Here is a 17,197-nt window from a genome sequence, read left to right as displayed (position 1 = left end):
TCACTTCGGATGCTCAAGTTTGTCGACCGCCATCATAGAGAGCAGCCGACCAGAACTGCTTGGAGCTACTATACTTCTTTTGCATTATTTGGTGCCTCTCTAGTGGCCGCTACTATTTTTGGTTGGATCTTTACCCTATCCATATACTCTATTATCTGTTATGTCAATCTACTATGCCCGCTATTTATTCAGCCAAGTTGAAACCAAGCTTCTAGCTTGAATCTAAATCTTGATACGGAGATAAATGATTATTACATCTTCCCCCCATCTCATCTTCTGATTAGGCACATGGAAAAATGACGTGAATATTACGTTCCTATATGTTCAAAATTTCTATATATGCATACAATCGTCACATAATCTCCACAACCAAAATCCCTTTCAAACATGCTTTTTCAAGTCAGATCACATAGTCTGTCGGCAAACCCTCTCCTGTGCATAGGCACGATACCGCTCCAGAAGATCCGTCGCATCCAAGCCATCCGCACCCAATCGAGCCGAGTAATGCGATACCAGACCCTTGCCGTCGATCGTGACGTTCGGACGAGAGCCGTCGGCCGCAGTCCATGACTTCGATAATTCTTCATTGGATTTATGACCGAAAATCTCCCCCAAAGCCTCGGCGTCTTTGCCCCAGAAACACCCAAAACTGCTACTGACAGGCTCGGTCGGGTTCACCCACATCGGGAATTTGTATCGGCTCAGAGTATCCGATTCCAGGTGATCGAGGAACGAGTAGTGCTGCTGAGCACTAACTGTCCAATCTTGCAGAGTCGGGCCCGTTTCTGTGTAAACGGAAGATGCGATGGGGTCTCGGTCTGAGCTTGCACCAGCTGGTAGTAGCCATCGATGGCCCTGGAATGGTGGTTGGAATCCTTTTTGAACTCTGAAGCTAGCGGGCCCTTCCCATTGTGGAAGACTCGATGCCCTCCAGTCGCTGCTGAGTTGGGATTTTGACCGAGAGGGCTGCTCAACGTGGTGCAGTTCTGGAAGATATGGTAGAGCAACTCCTGGATGACTATGAAGAGAAGAGAGGGCGCCTTCGTTCACGACATTTGCAGAAACCATCATCGCGTCGGGGTTATCCAGTTTCGTTTTGACAATCGTGGGGATAGTGTGGTCTTCTAAGAAGACGACATCTCCGTCAATGCGAATATACATGACATTTTCTTGCGCGAACTTCCAGTCCATATCACGACCAGATAGAGAGATGGCGTATTCTGGGGTTTGCCGCACTAAAGAATTGAGCCATTGTCGGCTGACCGCGTCTTCTGTCTGAGGAATGAAAATAACCTGATCCAGGAAACCATGATTGTGGACCAAATTTTGCTACATATTGGTTAGTTCGAGGGTCGCTCATCCAGTCGACAAGGGTAAACTCACCTGTAGGTAACAGTCTAGAATAGCAGTGCGCTCGTGGTAATCGAAAGGAACCAGAGCGACTATCTTGAATCCGTGTGGCTTTGGGAAATGGCCCGAGCCACGCGAAAATGCAAAGAATGGAGAAATGTCCTTATTGAAAAACAAAGATGTCGGGTCGAATGGCAGTAGAGACGGATTGTAATAGCCGAGAACCGTCAAGATGATGCATAGGTAGCCCAGCAGACTCCATGATAACACGACCATCCAGTCACGCCACGTACAAAGCTCCTCGTCATCGTGGTTAGCCTCGAGATCGTCCAAATTCTGTGAGCGGCCCATAGTGAAGGAACCGGACACAAGCCCACTAGCTAGTAGTCTTGAGGAATATTGAGAAGTAAAACTCCATCATGAAGTGTAGGGTCACCTTCGCCCATTTAATTACTACGCAAGATTTTGGCCCGTTTCATCGATCTATAGCTTCTTTGTCCCGTTTTCGGGGGTAGCAGGACCCTCGAAGGGACATGAAACCGCTGCAAAGAACCCATGATCGACGGATGAACACTGGCCTTCCCTTTGGCTGAATGATTGGTAGGGTTAATCCGGAAATGGAAAGGCTTCGATAGGTGGAAAACGGACAAAGCGACAGTCGAAGAATGCGCCCTGGAATGTGGAGACCCTGGGCTTTGCGACCGCCGGTCCCTACAGCAAAACCCTCGAAAATATCATTGTCTTTGAGGCTGTGTAGATCTGAGATATATCGAGTCTATTGGATGTGTTTAAATTTAATTACTTAATCCGTAGGACTTGAGGGTTGTATCGTTCACGACAAAGGCCGTGGTGGCGTTTGTATAGTTCAAAATGGGTAGATAATGATTTTCCCCTCATTTTATGATTATCACCCTCTAATTTCTGAGATAATTGAATCATTATGACCTGATTTTGAAGACAATTTCTTGTTTACCACTTGAGACTAGATCATCTCGATTTAAAATGGCTATTGTAAAACATACACAATAAGCTTATGCATCCTCGGCCCACGGAACCTGTTTCGATGACGTCGCAACACGTGCCAGTTATCGGACCTGTTATCGCTCGCCGCTCACCTTCTTCCTCCATGAACCACGATTGACCATGAGGGCCGTCCTCCTAGGCCGGCTCTGTCTAAGGCGCGGCTTTACACAATTACCGCGACGTACATTTACACAATCATGGCGTGCACCCGCCAAGCGCATTCCCAGAAGGGCGCCGGTCGTCGGCGGGCTGGTCATGGCCGCGCTCGCGCCGAGCGCATTCCTCAAGCTCGCGGAGGACTCGGATGGTGATGAGAAGACGGGCGAGATGCAGATGCTGGAGGCTTCTCGTGAGGAGATTCGAAAGACTGTTTCGAAAGATGCGAGGGGCCTTGCGCGGCTTTGCCAGTCACTCCGTGTGTTCTGGTACTACTTTGTCTATGATCCCATTGCGACTGGGTTCCGGTTCCTTCATCTTGCTGTCATTTTCATACCCGTGGTTGTCACAGTGCCAGTTATCTGGATTGGTCGGAGAGTTGAGGGAAGCAATAATGCGCAGACCGGCACGATATGGTGGTATCGATTTTTAGTCAATGCTATGGAGCGTGCAGGCCCTGCGTTTATCAAGGTAGGTTATTCGGCATTGATTCGTCCCCAGCACCATTCAATGGCAGATCTCTGACTTTGTATTCTTTCCTGAATAGCTCGGACAATGGGCCGCTTCCCGCACCGATATATTCCCACCGGAGATGTGTAACATCATGTCCTCACTCCACTCAAATGCCCCCGCCCACTCACTCGAAGATACAAAACGCATCATCCGAAAAGCTTTCAACGGCATGCCTTTCGAAGACATCTTCGAAGAGTTTCATGAAGAACCTCTCGGGGTTGGCGCCATTGCCCAAGTGTACAAGGCCAAGCTCAAGCCAAGCTTGGCTACTAGCGCCCAGGAACTGGGACAAGAACCCATCACATTAGGAGAGAAGGTGCGGAAGAACATGGATGTGCTGGTGAAGAGCTCACCACAACGAGTCCCGTCGTCATATGTCGCTATCAAAGTCCTGCACCCCAAGGTCGAGAAGATGATTCATCGGGACTTGCGAATTATGGGCTTCTTCGCCTCTTTGATCAATGCTATCCCAACCATGCATTGGCTTTCTTTCCCCGATGAGGTACAACAGTTTGGTGAAATGATGAAACTCCAACTGGACATGCGCATTGAAGCAACCAATCTGGTCATTTTCCGCGATAAATTCAAAACTCGCACAACGGCCTGGTTCCCGTATCCGTACATGGATTACACCACCCGGGAGGTGCTGATTGAAGAATTCGCTCAAGGTGTCCCATTGGCAACTTTCTTGGATATCGGCGGAGGTATATTCCAACATGAAATTGCCAACGAAGGACTTGATGCATTTTTGCATATGCTTTTGATCGACAACTTTGTGCATGCCGATCTGCATCCAGGGAATATCATGGTTCGCTTCTACAAACCTAGCGAACTCGACCTGTCACTTCGAAAGCACTCTCGCGCCACTGAAGCTCCTACTCGCGCAGAAGTAGACGTGACTGAGGCTGTTCTGGCGCGCTTACGCCCGCATATGGGCGACAAAGCCGCCTGGGAGTCTGCGCTGGCCAAACTCAACGACGAGGGATACCGTCCCCAGTTAATTTTTATCGATACGGGCCTCGTCACTCAACTCAATGATACTAATCGACGGAACTTCCTGGATCTCTTCAGGGCCATTGCCGAGTTTGATGGTTACCAGGCTGGGCATCTGATGGTTGAACGGTGTCGTACACCCGAGGAAGTCATCGAACCAGAGATCTTTGCATTAAAGATGCAGCATTTGGTACTAAGTATTAAATCTCGCACATTTGCCCTTGGCAATATCAAGATTGGCGACGTCCTGAGTGAAGTCCTCACAATGGTCCGTGGCCACCACGTTCGATTCGAAGGTGACTTTGTCAACGTCGTCATTTCTTGCCTCCTTCTTGAAGGAATTGGCCGAAGCCTTAATCCTAATCTAGATCTTTTCCAGAGGTGAGTACTTCTTTGCTGTCCCGGTGTCCTTCTCGTCGGGTTCTGGAGCTAATTTTCATTGCTAGTGCCCTTCCAATTCTTCGACAACTTGGTACTGGCCAAACGTTCTTGCAGACGGTGCGTTCGGGCGACACATCGATGCTTCGGGTCTGGGTTGGCTTAGAAGCTCGTGGGTTGCTGCAGGCCAGCATTGAAAGCGTGGAACGGTGTGTCAAGTATGATTTGCTGTCACCGAATATCTGAGAATAGACCATTCTTGTTTTATACTATAGAAACCTTCTTGCACACGAGAACTCAATGGCATGATACCTTTTAGAGTAATATCGTTTGGGTAAGACTACTACCACCCCCTAGATTTGCCGCTCGCACCCCTTTAGATCCTGCTAAGCCCATCATAAGTATAAGTATTTTTCAGAAGGTGGTCATCTGGGTCTTCAGCCGGTGTGATTAATTTCAGAAAATAAGGACCAAGGAGGCGACATGTATGATGGACCTCGCCTGGTGACGAGTTTTACAAGACTAATGCTTAGAGCCCGTGTCCTTAGAGCCTAGATGACCTAGGTACCATCCCGGAACTAGCCGCCATATTATCAGGAACAAGCATCTCAGTTGCGTCTCGCACACGATCAGCTAAATCGGCAGCAACCAGGCGCAAAGTTTGATACACCCTTTCCCTAAGTTCCGCCCGAGTCTGAGCCAGGGACTTGGACATATTGACCACAATACTGTTCTGAAACTCTGCACTTCGTAGTTTAGGCAGAACATTCCAGAAATCTCTCGGGTACTTATAGTCTAGCTCGTTTGGCTGAGACCAAGCCTGAGAAGAAGTTTGGGCTAGCCATGTGTCAAGCTCGGTAGTTGGGGTTGTTTTCGCATCAGCTGCACTAGGGCTGGGCTGGTTATCTGATAATTGCTGGAGGTTCGCCCCTAGCCGGTACCGTTGGGCATCGGGGTATGCGAATAAACGCGCTTGCAGAATTGGATCCTCCGATGGTTCGACCCCAGGAACGAGATTCGAAGGGGAGAACGCTAGTTGTTCGATTTCCGTGAAAAACGACTTGGGGTTTTGTGTCAAGGTCAACTTCCCAAACGGACGAGGAGGGATAACCGGGATATCCTGTGGATAACTCGCCAAGTTCCAATGCTTAGTTGAATCGAGAATATTGAATGCCAACTCAGGGGCGTCCTTGGGATCCACAACCTGTACATGCGCTGTCCAACTAGGATATTCACCCCGTTCAATAGCGTTGGATAGATCCCTAGTCGCCGAGTCCATATCTCCAACAGTGGCGTCGACCTTTTGGCCACTCGTGAAGTCAGGCCCCTGATCAGAGGTGAAGAAGAAGTGAACATATTTCCAAGATCCATCTCGCTTTACCCATTTGAACGCGTGGCCTACATACCCGCTCATGCCACGATAATTGAACATATCACCAAAATCGCTGTACTGGAACACCACCATATGTAAGGCCTCGTGGTTGTTGCATACCCAGTCCCACCAGAGATTCGGGTCCACAAGGTTTGTCTGCGGATCTCGTCTTTGTGCGTGCATCATGCCCGGGAACTTCATAGGATCCCGGATAAAGAAAAAGGGAATGTTAAGGCACACCCAGTCCCAATTGCCTTGCTCTGTGAAGAATTTCACAGCCATTCCCTTGGGATCGCGAATTGCGTCTGCTGAACCACGCTCAAAGGTCGTTGTAGAGAATCGAGCGGTGCAAGCCGTTTTCTTTCCCACACCGAGGAGCATGTCGATGTCACATATGTCCGAGATGTCGTGTGTTATCTAAAAAGAAGTTTCACCCTCGTTAGAATTTTGGATATTGCTTGGTTGGTGAAAGTGGAGATATACCTCGAAGACTCCGTGCGCGCCTGCGCCCTTTGCATGAACTACTCGCTCTAGGGTTTTCTCCCTGTTGAAGGATGATAAAGCGTCGAAAAGTCGGGAGTCGGTATACGGAGGATCCTTCTTTTCCTTCTGCGACCACTCTGGTTGCATTGAGGGGCTGAGTTTACAACCGGGGGTAATCTTAGTTTCCATAGCTAAGAGGTTCCAGAGCTTGATTTCCAAGAATGAAGATGGGATTCATGAAATGTATATAGTCAGCTTTGAATCCTCGTCCAGTGGGCGGCGACCCGGAGATATATACCTGTTTAAAGGAACGGTGGAATGATGAAATGCGAAGGTACTTTCAATCACATACGCCTTAAGCTAATGCATCAACTAACGGTTATTCTCTATACTGTCGCAGTAATTAATTTACTGCCTGAAGTCGGCGGTGTTCATAAATACATTATCTTTAAATTTGTAGTGCGACTCTATCTGATTGTCCCGTAGGTGACACACACCGCTTCGTCTTTCACGGGGATAACTAGGTGTATTTTAGCTCAAACCCCGCTGATTTTGGACGTGACAAGATGGGATACACACTAGTCCAAATTTTACTAGGCGCCATCCGATTGTTTGCTCATAGTAAGGCAGTGAAACCTCAATGGGTCCATGCACTGTGGCCTACCAACATATTCTGTGCTGAATCATTTCTGGGCTGCATAACTAGGTGGCTAGGCTATTCCATGGTTGATTCTTCCTGCTAAAGCTTTAGGCCCCGCTTGCTGATGTACACTCCCTGGGCACATATTAGCCGATAAAAATCAATAGTGCCGGTTTAGCTCATTCATACAACGCCTAGGTTATTAGGCCAAAAATACAAGGAGTTGAAACTAACTCCTACCCTACTCATTAATAGCTAATTATCTCAGCGTAAACGGGAACCAACCAAAAGAAATCATTGAATCGCTAGCTAGACCTAAGCTCGCCGCTAATTCATAGCTTAGAACGTATATAGCCACTTGGTGTGTAATGAAGCTGTGCCGCTTCATCTAACGCATGAACAACATCCTTAATATCCTCATCTGTTGTCTCCGGGTTAATTGTACACATACGCAGACTGACCACACCAGTTAACCGACTAGTAAGAATGACGGCAATGTTTTTATCAATCAGATCCTTCGATATTCGGCCATTCACAATATCCATGTAAGGAGCTGGCTCGCCTTCCGGCATAAATCGAAAATTGACAATACCCATAGTAGCAGGCGATATGATTTTCCACCCCAGGAGTTTACTGAGCTCCCTCTCAGCCAGCTTTGATAGATGAAACCCCCGAGAAATCATCTGGTCGATCCGTTCCATGCCCAAGGCCTGTAGAGAAAACCACAACCTCATGTGTCGTGCCGGCCGGGTTAACTCGATTCCATAATTCCATAGATCTGGTAGGTCCTCTCCCTTGTCGAGATCTACCAGAAAATGTGCTGTGGGTGTTTTAAAGCTTGAGAGTGCGGTTGTTGCATCGCGAAAGACCACAGCGCCGCATCCATGAGTCTGGAATAACCACTTGTGCGCATCCCACGCGATACTATCCGCGTTACTAAGCCCACTTACAAGCGAGCAATGCGTGGATGAGAACGCGACAGATCCACCATACGCCGCATCGACATGTAACCAGATATTATGGAGGCGTGTAGTCTTCCCGATCTCATATAGGGGGTCAATGGCACCGCTCCCTGTTGTTCCACACGTTCCAACCACAAGGAACGGTCGTCTTCCATCTCGTATATCCTCCAGGATTGTCTCGCTAAGCTTATCGGGATTCATTCGGAACCCTGCGTCAGACGGGATGACACGGACATTGCCTAGCGGTATGCCAATGATTCGAAGCGCTTTGCGAACGGAGAAATGGGTTTGGTCGGAGATGTATGCAATTCCCTTCGAGCGTCTTGCTTCGCACTCGCCGAGAATTTGGTCCCGCGCTACAATTATAGCCGTGAGAGTTGCCATTGATGCCCCGGAGACAAAGTGTCCACCAGCGGAAGTTGGGAGACCGAATCTCTGTGCAATCCACTCTATCAATGACGACTCCACTGTACAGACGCCTGTCCCAGCCTCCAAACTTCCTCCGAACGGATTGAATGCGGATGTCATTGCGTCTCCGAGCCAGGAGACTTTGGATGCTGGGGAGGGAACACATGAGAAGAACCGAGAATGGCCGACGTTGAACCCGTAGGAGAATATATCCTGAGCGTCTTTCATCACGTTTTCAATTGGCCTCGGATGGTGTGGAGGGAGGGCACTTTTTTTGAGCCACGAGAGCTGCTCCGGACAGGGCCGTCGAGTGATTACGCTCTTTGAGGGTGGCGGCCGAGGGGGAACTGACCCCATGTATGAATTGTGATGCATTATGTTGCCGGGAAGACAGATGGTCCTAGGTGAAGGGGCGTATGGAGTAGGCACTGTGGATATAGATCTCTAGATAGCCCTAGAAAGAAAGGGTCATATATAGCAATCAATACGCCTAGGCAAGCATTACCTATTGAGCGTACACGTCGTCCTCACATACACTCTCTGGTCACAGATTTACCCGATAAAATCAATAGTGCACTTTTATCTCATCTGTGTCTGAGCTACCAGATCAATCTTACCTAATAAAAGCCCTATAAAACACTGTTACATTTCAAAGATTTCAGTTATGCAGCGCTAATGCACTGGTAGAGTATCGAGTAATCTGTGGCCAGAGTCGGGAGTATAGAATCGACCAGCTTAACGTTTTGCATAAGGATGGCTGATTAAATGCGCACTAGGCAACTAGGATCTCCTAATCACAGGGTAACATCTTACACTCTCTGGCCACAGATTCGCCGATAAAAATCAATATGCACTTTCAGCTTATTTGTATCTTAGTTACCAGATCAATCTTACCTCTCTATAACCCATAATAAAAGTCTTGTAAAGTACTGTTAACTTTCAAGATTTCCAGTTATGCAGCGCTAATGCACTGGTGGAGAATTAGCAAATTTGTGGCCAGAGTGTGTTCATATATTGGTAAACATCCCTTGAGGTTGCCTTAGCCGCCAAGATTGTCTGTACCCTTGTCTCGTACATGAAGCTACTGCGGTATTCTCTTTCTCGAAATTATTTCCAGCCGACATAGGGCCTTGGCAAAAGTACAGTCATTCGCTAGACGATCGGTGATAGATATGGAAGTACTCAGCTGCTCATGCAGGCCCCTCTCTCACGTAAGATTCGTGCTCCTCTTCCTTTCTTTGTTACACAAGACATGATGTCCCCGCATTTCAGTTTAGGCTATACTTAATTCCTCTGATCAGGATATGGTCGATTTGGATGGGAGAGTGTGAGATATATTGAATGTTTCGACATTGATTTTTGAGGTTTCCTCAATAAACAGTTCTGCCACGATTTTTTACCAGCCCTATACCCTGCATAGTAGATACCTTTGCAGAAGACCCTCCTGGACAGCAATATAGCATTTAAGCTGGGGATTGATCTTTGAGGAAATCAATCTGGCCACTCTAACGCCGCCACTACCGTCAAAAGAAAAAAGAATGACAGACTGTGTTCAAAAACCAAGCGTAACTATTTCCTTCCATCTCCTTTGAAGACAAATCATATTTATCATCTCTGACTATAATAACATACTAGGGGTTGCCAGACGCTGGAGCAGACTGCCTGTGGGAGAGGCTAACCCGTTGGCATAAAAGTCAAGGACCAAATGAAGACTTCTGGGGGCAACTAACCGGGCCACCGTTAGCATTACTGCTGAGGGAAGCAGGATATCCTATTCAGCAGCAAGCCGAAATTCTACAATTCCATCGCCAATGGGTTGTAGGTGGTCTCCCTGTGTAGAGAATAGCAGCGATAACAAATAAATACACCGCTGACCCTCAGACGTTCTAGGTGCCGACCCTTGGCCCTGCGCCAGATTCCAATGGCAACTTCGAATGGCAGACAATTCTCAACCCGAACGGGATTCCCCTCGAGTACGCATGGAATTGGAATACCCCAACCGACAAACCCCAAGTCCGTACTTCCTGGGAGCCTATTGGTCCTCAGGCTGGAACCGAGTTTGATCCACTAAACCAGTGCTTGCATGGAGAATACCTCGATCGTCTTGCGAAAGTCATCCCGAACACGGACTTGAGCTGGACCGCTCCCCTGCTGTCCTCTCTGTTTATCCCGGACAAGGATGCTTATGTACAAGCCAGAGGACCAAATGAACGGCCGTCGACCTCGCTCGTCGCCGGTATGGAATTCACCCATCCCGGCGCCTTTCGTGCAAAAAGCTACTTTGTGCCTAGGCTGCCCGGTCAACAACCGCCACTGCCTCTCTCCCATTGGACTGGGGCTCTTGATACTCTGATGCCGAATAATAAGATGGCGGTTCTCAAAGACTTTCTCACCACAAACCCAGAGGGAAAGCAACTGCGGCCATATATGGTCGCGATAGATCATCATGCGGGTCCCTCCGGCTCGAGGCTCAAATGGTACATGAAGACCGCCAGTACCAGCTTTTGCTCTGTACGAGAAATCATGACACTAGGCGGGCGAACCTCGAACCTCGATCGCGAACTCGATAGCCTCTATGGTCTAATCAAGAAACTTGGCCACCTACTAGCCGATCATCCTGAGGAGAGCGAAACGGTAACTCCAACTAGCGAAAAGAAGAACTTCTTGGGCCTCCCATCGACCGCACACTACTTTTACTATTTCGATATTGCTTCTTACTCCGAGCTCCCATGCGTTAAGATTTACCTTCCCCTGCAGAACTACCGCAGTAATGATCTTGAATTGGCACACACGATTATCGATTGGTTGGAGACCCAGGGAAGGGGCTTTTACGGTGAGAATTATCTGCGCATGTTGCAGGGCCTGGCCGAAGGCAAGCTGGATGAGTGTCGGGGTTACCATACCTTCTTCAGTTTCGCAGTCAAAGGAAATGGGAAGATAGACGTTACCTCATACCTCGCGCCATCTCTAGGCCTTGGTGCGAGTGGATCTTGAATCTAGATCCCTCGCTCCATTCCTGTTTTATCTCCTCTTGCTATTGATTCGGGACTTTGCTTCAAAATTTCTGATGCCAAATTCTTATGTTACCCTCGCTAGTCCTTAGTATACTATCAATTGGTACGATACGCCATAAGGCTAGGTTCAAGTAAAGATAAACCACACAGAACCTCTAGTAGTTGAGGGGTAGATCTGTACACGGGTAGACCGTGCTAAGGATAATCTAGATACCTACTATACCATCAAGATGACTGGATGGATATATAAGGTTACTCATTTAACTCACATGTATTTAGTTCTTCGCCTATAAGTCGTACTGTTACCAATCTAAAACAGGATCGCTAAACCTGACATTAACACTCAGATCGATGATAGTCGTGATGGTTATGATTATCAGAGTCACGATTTATAAGCGCATTCCTAGCGGGGCTTCTTAGGAGGAGATTATTAGTTCTGGCTAAACTACCAATACGCGAGCAAGTTATCCTAGTCAAATTAAACTCTATAGGAGCGTCGACGACCCGGTAGTTCTGAATAAAAGAGGTAATAAACCTTTTGCACTGGTTTTAGACGAGGTAGTCGAATATAGGAAATACCCACGCAACTCCGAGGCTAGCTATTGAAGAATACAGGCGAAAGTGAACCCGGTATGGGCAAGGAAGACAACATATACTCCCATGGTGTATAGAACCCGGGGGAAGAAGAATAAAGAAATATCGAAGGTCATCAAAACAGCCCCCAGAACGCCTGTGCCATGTCTATAGAATTTTACAAAGGGTGAGTGGAGAAGCATCGAACTTCAACGCAGACTTGAGAGACTTTTAGTGGCCATGACTCTGGCCAGGTTCACGGACAGCACCGCCACTGGCTCTCCACCAGACATCACCACCCCATCGCATCAGACGCTCAACGGCAGCGGTGGGGGAGTCCAGAGCAGGACGAATGTCAAGGAAGAAGACGGGCTCGCCGTTGGGCTCAGGGTCGCCGGAGTAGTAGTCGATCACGTAACGGACCTCCTTAGGACCCGAGGGAGTTTGACGCTGAACGAACCAGTCGTGGCGGTCAAAGGGTGGAGGGGAACTAAAAATCAAATGAGCATATGTTTCCAAAGACCTGCAAAGTCAATACATACTCGAATTTGGTAGGGTACACCCATCCAAGAGCCTGGAAGATGCGGGCCTTGGGAGTCAACTCCTTGGGCCGGCCTTGGAATCTGATCAGACGAGGCTCAGTCGCCTGGTCAATGTTGCCCGTCATCTCATCTCTCATCAGCTGGTAGTTCAGGTTCTCCTCGCCGCGGCGGCACCGCTCCCAACCAGCCCCGAGACCCTTGGCGAACGTACGCTCCCACCCAATGATCTCGTTCCAAGCACCCTCGTTCAGGAAGTTGTGAACAGCAACCATAGACTCCACCGCATCCTGAGGTGTATCCGTGTATCCTTTGCGCAGCATTGCGTTGTACATCTGCTGCGCAGAAGGGTATTCCCAGTTACCCTGGGAGTCACCCCGAGGGATCGAGGACGTCTCACGGTCAATGGAGAGGTCAACGGTCTGCTGGGGTGCGCGCTCCTGGGAGATCGAGGAGAACATGTAGTTCAGAGGGTTCAGCTTGGACAGGGTCGATTGCTGGGGAGCGGGAGCGGGAGCGGCGGGCGCTGGAGGAGCTTGCGAATCCGAGGATTTCGGTGCTGCGTAGAAGGGCGAGTCCTTAGCTTTGGACATTGGGCAGTTACTGGGAGGCTCGGCAGCCTGGGGGGCTGCGGCAGGAGCAGCAGCTGGCGCTGAACCCGACTCGTGCATCGGGCATCCGGGCTGTCGATAAGGGTCAGTCGCGAAACAATCATTTCTCTTGGGAAAGGATCATACAGGGATAGCAGCGCCAGGTGTTGTTGGGTGTGGCGCAACAGGCGCCTTTGACTGCGTATCGGCCCAGAACCAACCCATTTTGGAATAAAATTAGAAAATTGTAGAATGTCAGACGTGTACAGGATAAAATCGCAGTTCGCGATAAAAGATCGGGGAGAAAATCGCGGAGATGACATAATGTGCACGTGATCTCTGTCGGCTTCCCGATGCCGAAGTATACTCCCCGATCTTCGCGATACATCGAGATGCATGTACAGTTCACTTAAACTCTTCGTTGTTTTTCACTTGCTATATTGCCAGCTCCCACTTTTTGAAAAATAACCTTGCAAGATGATCCACATTTACAAACCCCAACGAGACATTCCGAGCCTGCTTCGCCTATGCAAAACGTACCGAAGACTAAAGAGCCAAATTCTTGATTCAGTCCGCCCATTATCAATACAGTTACATTCAACCGTTTGAGTTGTACATGGGTTGACAAGAGAGAGTTCATATAACACAAGTGGCCTAACGCCAACCCTTCATGATTCATCCGCCGAGACCACGTATCCTGCCATCGCCTCATCCCAGATAAACCTCCATTCCATGCGATGGAGAGCGGGAAGATAAAAGTAATCAGACATGATCCTCGAGACTTGGTCCCAGCTCTGCCACTCGCAGATCATTGCAACGCGGGCCAGCCGCTCCACGAACCACGGTCTATCGGCTCGACCGGCCGATCCTTGTGCCCCAACAAATAAGGCCCAAGCGAATAATCCGAAGTTTTCCTTTGGCATGGTGAGAAGAAGGGAGAGTTTGCAGTTCTCTACGGCAGAGACGATGTGGCTTGTGAGTGCCCGGCCGAGACCGGATGAAGGGGGTGAGACGATAAGAAAGTTGTTTAGGAAGCCGATTGCAGCCACTCGTGTGACTGCCTCGACGGGGTGGATGTCTATAGTGAGTTGAGAGGTGCTTGTTGTTTCCTGATTTTCAGGATAGATATAACTCAGCAGCTGATGTTCTGCTTCGCAATTTAGCACTCGGAAGAAATGGTTATCAGCCGGCTGAAGTGCTTCGGGTTTCGTTTGCACAGCGATGCTGTAGTAGATAATATCCCGTATCACGTGTAGAATGCGGATGAGTTGGGAGCTTAGGAGAATGTTCGAAAAGAATCCAGAGCCAAGTTGGTGGGCTGGCGAGGAATCTGGAGGTTGTATTCGCTGCTGAATATCCTGGGGTACGGGCTGCGCGTCCCAAGTGAGGGGAAAGACTGGCTTGACCAGTAGGCCAGAAGCGGCTTTTACATCGGTGCTGGAGACTGGTGTTAGCCGAGTTATATCAGATAGCAGTTGGTAAGGACATACGTGATGATTGCAGACAACATTGAAGCAGAACGTATGCTTTCATCTGTGATACCGCCACGCAGCTCTACCATACGCTTGAGACCGGTCAAGTGGATTCGAGCTTCGTCAAACAGCCCAGCAATTAACTGTGCAATATTAGCAGAAATCCAATATCGAATTCAAAACTCGCAGGCGGAGACGTACCGAGCCCGTGAGCAAATTTACAATCGTATCGAATGCCTCATCACTTAGTGCGCGTTTAGGATCTCGCATCTTGGCGTTCATTTCTCGAATTGATTTCGCTTTCATGATACAGAAATCGGGATCGTCCACAATCGAATTTGAGCGAGCAGATCTTGATGCATCAAATCGATCAACTGAAAGAATGGCCCGATGCGCCGCACACATGGTCATCAGGCCGAAGAAGCTCCCGGGATCTGAAAACGAGGATCGAACCATCAATTCTACCTCACGAGACTCTTGGCCATTGAGCTCACTAGGGAACGTCATCGGTACAAAGACAGATTTCCCTGGGCAATGTGTTAGCTCCTATATAGATCAATCGGAAGCGATGAATATCACGAGCGAAGCTACTACTGACAGTAGTAAACCAGATGCGCAACCATAGAAGGTAGCTCACTGGTCCCTGGGAGTGAGCAAAAGGGATCAAAGAACCACGAGTTTGGTAATAACCGCGGATTGGGGTTCCATTGCGGCGTCAATGGGTAACCAGCACTCCATCTTGCCGGTCGACCTCGTCGAGGCTTGGAAGAGACATAGGTGTTGTCGTTCTCGGCGTCAATCAGGGATGAAGAAGCTGACGAGGCAGATGCCGATCTTAGGGTGAGTCTTTGCTCCTTGGGCTCATCGCCCGACTTGCCCTGCGATTTCGCCGCAGCTTGCTGGCTCCGGCTATCGCGTTTAGAAGTTCGTTTAAGCCCAGCCAGTCTCTCACGACGGCGCACATCTCGCATGACATGGGAGCGGATGGCCTTGCGGGCATTGACATCTTTGATTCTCTTTGATGTCAAGTCATCGTCGTGATCAATAAAAGTAAAAGATGGCCGATCCAGCGGCGCAGCGGGGTTCGAGGATTTATCTGGAGTCGAGGATTAGCACAAAAGATTTGATGAATAGAACTGCATGGTGAACTGTTCTTGTTGTATCATCAATGGTACTTGGGGACCAGCCATCTACATGGTATGTAGATTAATGATGCCCTCGCAAGGTCTTTCGGAGGATGAACGAGATTCGCCACCGTACTAGCAGACGAAGGCTCGTTCCAAGCTCCCACCGGAGGATTCCCCCATACGAGCATCACCGCAGACCAGAGGCATCGAGCACAGATCTTTAATCAAGGCGCCCAAGCCTCCAAAGCAATAGTGGTGGGTCTTAGCCCGAACAATGCATAAGAGAAGTACGGGGAGGAGTGAGCACAAACCTGAATGGGAAGGCCGAGAACCCGCCGCGAAGCTGTAAGGCTGCAGCTGATCCATCGTGGGCCCGAAGGCCAGGGGGGTTAACGTTCGGAGCTGAAGATAAATCAAGCAGACTAGCAAACTGACAAGACCATCAACAAACCAATAAAGAAGAGAAGTGTGGGGGAAGGCGCATTTAGAAGGGGAAAAAAGGAGTAGTTACGATGACAATAATTGCGGGGGGTGGAACGAGCGCCAGCCCGATTGAGCGCTTCTCCCAGCAGATCCGGTGATGTCCGGTGTAACGGCCAGCTTAACTTGGGTGTACTCGTAGTCTAAAAGTAACTTAATGTTGAAGTAGTTCATATACAGCAGAGCTAGAAATAAATACAAATTGAAATAATTTCCATTGCAAGCCAGAAGTAAAGCAAGTCGTACCCCCAAGATCTCTAATGCGCCGCAGGATGCCCAAGAAATAACCGCTAATGACAGGGCCGAAGAAAAAAAGAAAAGACAAAAAAAAATACAATAAAAGATGTCTAGTGACCAGCCCAGCATCCTCAGCTTATATATCTCTCTCATCCTTGTACATCACTGACCAGTCGTGATAGGAGCGCATAACCAAACAGTACGGCTAAGCCGATCCACATTCGGTTCCGGCGAGCCCAACTTTGTCCGGCTTCCCGAGCCACATGTCCCCCTTCCATGACGGCACCGATCCCGGGCGCACTACCGTTAGGTCGGCGACGGAGAGCGCTAGTCTCTGGAGAGCACTTGGTAGGGGCGTTGGGGTCCGGGAGGATCTGGCCGGTCGTAGTGTCAATGCGATGCTCTTTCATCCAAGCCCAATTCTCTTGATCCAGTTCGGGCCATTCAGTGCGGAACTTTAAGCCACCATCCCCGGCCTTAACATTATTGATTCCTTTGGTTGTCTTCGTCACACCGGGGGTAGCGCTGGAATGCGAGCCGCCACCGGTCGAGTTCCACCACCGTGATCGCGCAGCCAGCACTCGGCGCTCACTCTCGGTAGCGCTCACACTGCCCGTAGTCATCTCTTCACTAGTCATGAATGAAAGTAGTCCGATCAGGATTGTCGAGACCTCCCAGGCGGGGTTGAAGGACTTGGGGTGAAAGTCGCTAATGCTCAGGCAGAGTCGCGTCGACGGTTGGAATCGTCCACTTGGGGTGTGCATTCGGATAGCAGGAGGCGCAAACGGATACTCGGGAGGGAACATCAGGGTGCCCCAGTACTGCCCATTCTCATACGGGGTTCCAGGGGGACCGGTCAGGATATAGTGCCATCTAGGCAGACGTCA

The 17,197-nt window shown here is 49.2% G+C and overlaps 8 protein-coding genes across 8 annotated transcripts; 2 read left to right on the top strand and 6 right to left on the bottom strand.

Annotated features, from left to right (window-relative positions):
* Nucleotides 1–405: 405 nt before the first annotated feature.
* N7496_000415 (uncharacterized protein) lies at nt 406–1,701 on the bottom strand (the record flags this gene model as incomplete). Its single annotated transcript, XM_056693346.1, has 2 exons — nt 406–1,329; nt 1,384–1,701. The coding sequence occupies 2 exons, from the start codon at nt 1,699–1,701 to the stop codon at nt 406–408; spliced, it is 1,242 nt and encodes a 413-aa protein (XP_056560075.1).
* A 792-nt stretch (nt 1,702–2,493) lies between these two features.
* On the top strand, nt 2,494–4,659 carry N7496_000414 (ABC1 kinase family protein; the record flags this gene model as incomplete). The annotated part of the gene is made up of 3 exons (XM_056693345.1): nt 2,494–3,000; nt 3,077–4,416; nt 4,482–4,659. The coding sequence occupies 3 exons, from the start codon at nt 2,494–2,496 to the stop codon at nt 4,657–4,659; spliced, it is 2,025 nt and encodes a 674-aa protein (XP_056560074.1).
* Nucleotides 4,660–4,957: 298 nt separating this feature from the next.
* Nucleotides 4,958–6,415, bottom strand: fgaCat (catalase easC; the record flags this gene model as incomplete). The annotated part of the gene is made up of 2 exons (XM_056693344.1): nt 4,958–6,202; nt 6,269–6,415. The coding sequence occupies 2 exons, from the start codon at nt 6,413–6,415 to the stop codon at nt 4,958–4,960; spliced, it is 1,392 nt and encodes a 463-aa protein (XP_056560073.1).
* Nucleotides 6,416–7,240: 825 nt separating this feature from the next.
* N7496_000412 (pyridoxal phosphate-dependent decarboxylase family protein) lies at nt 7,241–8,635 on the bottom strand (the record flags this gene model as incomplete). Its single annotated transcript, XM_056693343.1, has 1 exon — nt 7,241–8,635. The coding sequence occupies one exon, from the start codon at nt 8,633–8,635 to the stop codon at nt 7,241–7,243; it is 1,395 nt and encodes a 464-aa protein (XP_056560072.1).
* Nucleotides 8,636–9,450: 815 nt separating this feature from the next.
* nscD (prenyltransferase nscD) lies at nt 9,451–11,272 on the top strand (the record flags this gene model as incomplete). The annotated part of the gene is made up of 2 exons (XM_056693342.1): nt 9,451–9,489; nt 10,169–11,272. 2 exons carry the CDS (start codon nt 9,451–9,453, stop codon nt 11,270–11,272), a joined length of 1,143 nt encoding a protein of 380 aa, XP_056560071.1.
* An 824-nt stretch (nt 11,273–12,096) lies between these two features.
* Nucleotides 12,097–13,219, bottom strand: N7496_000410 (holocytochrome c synthase CYC3; the record flags this gene model as incomplete). The annotated part of the gene is made up of 3 exons (XM_056693341.1): nt 12,097–12,355; nt 12,408–13,087; nt 13,142–13,219. 3 exons carry the CDS (start codon nt 13,217–13,219, stop codon nt 12,097–12,099), a joined length of 1,017 nt encoding a protein of 338 aa, XP_056560070.1.
* Nucleotides 13,220–13,662: 443 nt separating this feature from the next.
* On the bottom strand, nt 13,663–15,959 carry N7496_000409 (uncharacterized protein; the record flags this gene model as incomplete). Its single annotated transcript, XM_056693340.1, has 5 exons — nt 13,663–14,431; nt 14,485–14,609; nt 14,668–14,993; nt 15,065–15,562; nt 15,905–15,959. 5 exons carry the CDS (start codon nt 15,957–15,959, stop codon nt 13,663–13,665), a joined length of 1,773 nt encoding a protein of 590 aa, XP_056560069.1.
* A 500-nt stretch (nt 15,960–16,459) lies between these two features.
* N7496_000408 (Ubiquitin-conjugating enzyme) lies at nt 16,460–17,116 on the bottom strand (the record flags this gene model as incomplete). Its single annotated transcript, XM_056693339.1, has 1 exon — nt 16,460–17,116. One exon carries the CDS (start codon nt 17,114–17,116, stop codon nt 16,460–16,462), a length of 657 nt encoding a protein of 218 aa, XP_056560068.1.
* Nucleotides 17,117–17,197: the final 81 nt, after the last annotated feature.

The sequence above is a fragment of the Penicillium cataractarum genome (genome assembly GCF_028827025.1).
Source record: "Penicillium cataractarum strain IBT 29864 chromosome Unknown utg000001l, whole genome shotgun sequence".
In the NCBI taxonomy this organism is placed as follows: Eukaryota; Fungi; Ascomycota; class Eurotiomycetes; order Eurotiales; family Aspergillaceae; genus Penicillium; species Penicillium cataractarum.
The sequence above is the reverse complement of the archived record's forward strand: the minus strand, read 5'-3'. Positions and strand labels throughout refer to the sequence as shown.